Here is a 5,965-nt window from a genome sequence, read left to right as displayed (position 1 = left end):
CTAATTAGTTAGATCTTTGAATCCTAGTTAATTCCTAAGAAAAGATTGGGATTATTAAAGATCAATTTAATTGGCAAGATAACAATTAACAATTATGCTGTTGAATTGGATAACTCTTGAGTTACTGATTTCTTAACCAAAACCAAAAGGAAAAGAGTAAATCTACTGGAATAAAAATATCCTCAGATGGGAAGCAGTAATCATGTAAATAAAAGAAAGCAGTCATGAATTGAAATACCTCAAATAACATTAATTAAGAAAATTATATATAACATGGAAGAGTTCATAAATTATATAAAAATAAAGAACTTGGGATTGAGAGTCACTCCTAAAACTAAGAGAAGTCCTAAATCCTAAGAGAGAGAGGAGAGAACCTCTCTCAAAACTAATCTAAATCATGAGAAGTGAATTATGAGAGCCTTCTTATGAATGGATGCAGTCCCCACTTTATAGTCTCTAATATGTGTTTTCTGGGCCGCAAATTGGGTCAGAAACAGTCCAGAATTCGCTGGTTTCGAATTTTGCCACGCTGGATTTTCGTCACTGCGACGCGGCCGCATAGATCACGCGGTCGCGTCGCCTAGCGTCAGGGAAACTATAACATATTATATATCAAATCGAAGCCCCGGACGTTATCTTTCCAACGCAACTGGAACCGTGTCGTTTGGACCTCTGTAGATAAAGTTATAGCCGTTTGAGTGCGAAGAGGTCAGGCTGGACAGCTTAGCAATTTCTCCAACTTCTTGTATTCCTTCCACTTTTGCATGCTTTCTTCTCATCCTCCAAGCCATTCCTGCCTTATAATATCTGAAAACACTTAACACACATATCAAGGCATCTAATGGTAATAAGAGATGATTAATAATAAGCAAATATAAGATTAAAGAAGCATGTTTTCAATCAAAACACATAATTAGGAAGGAAATATAAAACCATGCAAATAGTATGAATAAGTGGGTAAAGAGTAGATAAAAACCACTCAATTGAGTACAAGATAAACCATAAAATAGTGGTTTATCAGCCCCCTCCTGACGAAGGCCTGAAACCTATTGCTTCTCTCGCCTATCGCAATTCTTCCACTTCAAAGGACTGCTATCCCGCCTTCTCTTCTCAGGTAAGGGTTCGTCTTCTAATTATTTCTTGTGTGATTATTTTGACTGAAGCATGAGTTTACCTGGACCTGGCAACATGCATGGCTATATAATTTGCTCATAGATGACCCAGGGGTATAGTTCATGAACCTGCATTGTCATAGGAGCATGTTGCTAAAAATTCTTCTATTTTTGGAAACCTCGTAATTCTGCCGATTACATAGAAATAAAATTAACAGGGATTAAAAAACAAGTATTGGATCTCATGAGCTGCTTGAGATTATGAATCTGAGATAACAACTATGGACCATGACTATTCGTATTCCTTTTTGTGTGCTTGTTGGTGTCAGGAGTTTAAGATGGCCCGGAAAGGTCGATTCACGAAAAAATCAAAGTTTGGACCAGGATTTCAGCAACCTCAAACGGGAGCGACTGCGACTTCGGACCCCCACCATGATGGCTCTCAAATTCACCCGAACAGTGGTGATAGTGTCCCTACAAGTGGTGATAGTGTCCCCGCTACTTCACGCCCTTTCCGTCCCCCGCGAAGTAAACCAAGGCCTGCTCCACAGATGAGCACAAACAGTGTCCAGAACTCGCTGCCAGGCCATCTAAACTTGGACGCTAATGCAAACGAGGAAACTCTTGTTGATGAAGAAGTTGACGACCTCCATGATGCTTCTGGAGCTCAGAGTCGCAGAGGACGCAAGACTACAGAGTTTTGGGCGGTTAAGACCATCGGTATCGTATTTAATTGTTTTTTCTTTCATCAACATGACTTAGGCTCCACCCATTATTAACTTACAATATACTCTAATTCGATCATTTCAAAATGCTTTCCAATTTAACACAGTCAATGACATTTGACCGTCTCCATTGATGGCAGCGTATTTTTTTTATCTCTTGTTTCATATACTTTAATTACCTAAAATATATTATGTAGCCTATCAAAATATTTTAAAAGAATTCTGAATTATTACCCTAATTTAATTTTTGCCTCCCACATTTAAAATTAATTTTAAATTTGTCATTGTACTTAGTTTTTTACAATAAAAGTCAAACAGTTTTTGTTAAATTTGTTTCAAGTGCTGCAATTCTATACCAATTTAAACATGTTTTATGCTGGTCTGATCCATCATGCTTCCTTTTCTAGGCGTACAACAAGGTATTGTGTTGATATTATTATGTTATATATTAAATTTCTCACATGCTGTGTACTACGTAAATGTTATATTTGGCTTATAGATTCTGACGGCACAATCAAGCCGGCGAAACTAAGCGTGAGGGAGGCTATGGAACGGCCTAACGGTAGGAAGATCGTGCTCAGGTTCAACAACGCAAAGCAAGCAATTGGGGACGAAGCTGGACTGTTGAGTGGCGTGCTTGGTCTGCTGGGATCTGATTATGGAAAATTTCCCATCTGTAGAAAAAGTTGGTGTCAGATTTCCACGAAAGACAAGGTGTATAACGAATGTGTCAAGGTAATAGTTTAAATCCCGGGTAACCTAACTCTGCGTATTTTTACAATTATTGATTACATTTATTATCTGTGCAGCAAATTTTTCACTTTGATGAAGACAGCGAAGGGATTATCAAGAAAAATATGTTGAAAAGTATGGGGAAGTCTTGGAAGGAAACAAGGCTGAGGTTGTATGACCGTTTTTATGAGCCAACATTCACAACTGAACAAAATCTTGAGAATCGCCCGCCGGGAATTGATCGAGAGCATTGGAGATGGTTCCTTGACTATCGCGCCGAACCTGAGACGAAGGTAATATACTGTATCATTGTTACACAATAATGCCAATTATGTTGCATTGAGTCCTTTTCTATCAGATTCTAATCTCCCTTTGTCTCGGATGGACCAATAGGGGAAGTGCAAGAAAAACGTGGTCAATCGATCAAAACAACAGTATACCCACACTGGCAGCTCGAAAAGCTTCGCACGGCGGATAGAAGAAGAGGTACTTGACTTGTTTTAAATCCTTATTGAACTATCTCTGTGATTTAATTTTCATTGATTTTGTGAAAAATTTTAATGCATTCAACTTTGTTGTTACAGTCGGAAGAACAAGGAAGGATAGTCGGTAGAGGAGAGCTGTGGATCAAAGTGCACAAGAAAAAGGATGGCTCATATATCAATGATGAAGCAAGAGCAATTGGTGTAAGTACTACTTCTTAATTATGGTTTACCAACTCTAACTAAGCTTCCAAAAATATCTTCGGGGCAAAAATATTTGTGTGTGATTTATTAACTAGTGTACTTATAGTATATTTATAATTAAGGTGATCTTATTAAATTTCAATATTGAAAGCCGATATGTTTGACTGGGTGTGTGAGGAGTTTGGTGGATGACACGGGAGTCTACCACCATATATTATTCTGGTCTTTAGTTAATTAGTAGTCTTGCTTGAATAAATAAAATAATAATTTAATTGACTATATTATTTTAATCTACTAGAATTTTTATTACTATAGTCACTTTCTATTTTTCTACATAGAACCTACGGAAACCACTGGTGCTTTTCTGATCCAGTATTATTAGCTTCTCTTTACATATTGGATATAATAGAGATTCCCATGCAGCTACTTACTCCTCTTCTTGGAGACTAAGAAAAATAAAAGCAAACTATTATATAATAGTATAGTTTAAGGGAAAAGAAAGGTGTGAAAAGGGTGCTGTGGGAAAGAAAACATGCTTCAGTTTCTCTCTTGTTGATTGATAAAGGTTAACACAAGTTAGTTTAGGAGAATTCCATTAAATTTTTTGGGTTTTGGTTCATAGTGCATATCTTCATTCTTTCTATGGTATGCTGAACTAAACTATCACATCTTTATGTTGTGAGTTTATATGTAATATGATCATCGATGCTAATCTTTAAAACATTTCATTTACTATCAGAAATCAATTTTAATTTCTCGATTGTTTATTATGTTTGTTTTCATTCGCCTTTTTATTTTTTATTGACTGAGAGTTATGTGTAATCCTAAATTTTTTTGCTGCTATATTTGTGTGTTTTTTATCCTGATAAGTTAGTTGAGGAGATTGCTAATTTGTGTATATAGGAAAAAATTGAGGAGATTGAGCAACAGGATGAGTCTTCCAGAATGTTGTCTCAAAATGATTCCATTGCTCAGGTTTTTGGAAAAGAGAAACCGGGTAGAGTACGTGGTGTGGGTTTTGGACCAACTCCTAGCCAACTCTTCGGTCCGAATTCACATGCGTCTGGCAACGGAGTCCAACAAGAAGAGACCCAGAGGAAGCTGCTTGAACTGCAGGCAGAGTTGGAAGGCGAGAAGTTGAAGAGAAAGGCGATGGAGGATGAGGCAGCATCAGATAAGAAAAAGATGAAGGCGATGGAGAGCGCTCTGATTTATTTGTTTCAACGGCAGGGTGAGGAGCTTCCCCCAGAAATCGCTGCAGGGACGGGTTTCGTGGAATGATAGAGTAAAAATAGAATATTAGGATTGGAGTTATTTTGCATTGAAGCAAACATTTTATTGAATTAGACTGAGCAACTCTACGAAATAGATTTATTTACTTCGTATTTTGATGGATATATAACTTTGTTTTGCTTATATAGTCAATTTTGTTTTTGCTACAAGTTTAGCTTCTATTTTTGTTGAAAATACTCACTCTTAAAATAATAATAAATATAAAAAGAATTAAAAAAATAATTCAATAATACTTTAAATAAATTGGGCAGGTTTTTTTGAAAGACCGAAATTTTTTTTTTCTTAAATTGGCGGCGGTTTTAAACCGCCTCTGTTTGGATTTAAAAAGTGTAGAAACTTCTAGATTTGGCGGCGGTTTGCAACCGCCGGTAACATTGAGTGAAAGTAATTTCTTTTTTTTTTCTTAAATTGGCGGCGGTTTTAAACCGCCTCTGTTTGGATTCAGAGATTATAGAAACTTTTAGATCTGGCGGCGGTTTGCAACCGCCGGTAACATTGAGTGAAAGTAATGTCCTATTTGGCGGCATTTTAAAACCGCCGCTAAACTTGTGGAAATTTGGACATATCGTGCTAACTTGCGGCGGTTTGAAAACCGCCAGTAAATAAGAAGTAAACCGTGTCAGAGTCATTTGGCGGCGGTTTTATATTGTGTGCCGCAAAATTTTGATATGGCGGCGGTTATACCAGCGGTTTGTGAAAACCGCCGCCAAACCCAGTCCCGGCACCCATATCCATGGCGATTCTATTAACCGCCGGCACTTGATTTTGCGGCGGTTTAAAACCGCCGCGAATCAAGAAAAAAACAGGCGCTATTTCCCGCCTCTTTTGTAGTGTTGTCTCTACTCATTAAATTTTTTAAATTCAGTGATTGAATGTGTGATAATGTGATGACGTGGTCAATCTACAATTCTAGTTGATGGTTGGTGGAGAAGCCGATTCCCATGAGTGAAGCTTTGAACTTTGACTAACCAAGCATGGATTATATATGTCGACATACTTGCTCATCATTTCATGTCATGACTTTGTTATTTTTTTTGGGTAGTAATAATAATAATAACGTTAACGTTAGTGTCATGACTTTGTTATACTTTTCTTCCTTCCCATCATAATAATAACGTTAGTATTACAATGCATTTCATTTCTTTGTAGTAGGTTTGGATGAAACATAAAATAAAGAAAAAAACTCTTTATTATATTTGGTTGTGAATCAAGATGTAAAAATAAAAAAATATAAAAACATTGACTGGTGGCTGATAGTGGTGATATATATTACGTGATAATAACCAATTTGAATGGATAGATCTTGTAGTTATTTAACTAGTTCGTTCAAGTAAATTTTAAAAATTTTAAATTTAATTTTATATATATAATAATTTATTAACTAATGATAATTTTTAAAAGAGTTTAAATTTACGAT

The 5,965-nt window shown here is 36.3% G+C and overlaps 2 protein-coding genes across 2 annotated transcripts; both read left to right on the top strand.

Moving 5' to 3' along the window:
* On the top strand, positions 1,027-2,656 carry LOC110266260. The gene is made up of 3 exons (XM_021110569.1): positions 1,027-1,114; positions 1,442-1,832; positions 2,337-2,656. The coding sequence occupies exons 2-3, from the start codon at positions 1,451-1,453 to the stop codon at positions 2,582-2,584; spliced, it is 630 nt and encodes a 209-aa protein (XP_020966228.1). The 5' UTR covers positions 1,027-1,114; positions 1,442-1,450; the 3' UTR covers positions 2,585-2,656.
* LOC110266849 lies at positions 2,707-4,536 on the top strand. Its single transcript, XM_021111890.1, has 4 exons — positions 2,707-2,862; positions 2,963-3,055; positions 3,154-3,255; positions 4,159-4,536. The coding sequence occupies exons 1-4, from the start codon at positions 2,707-2,709 to the stop codon at positions 4,534-4,536; spliced, it is 729 nt and encodes a 242-aa protein (XP_020967549.1).

Source organism: Arachis ipaensis, chromosome B09, assembly GCF_000816755.2.
Source record: "Arachis ipaensis cultivar K30076 chromosome B09, Araip1.1, whole genome shotgun sequence".
In the NCBI taxonomy this organism is placed as follows: Eukaryota; Viridiplantae; Streptophyta; class Magnoliopsida; order Fabales; family Fabaceae; genus Arachis; species Arachis ipaensis.
Note: the sequence above shows the minus strand (reverse complement) of the source record. Positions and strands in the feature narration are given on the sequence as shown.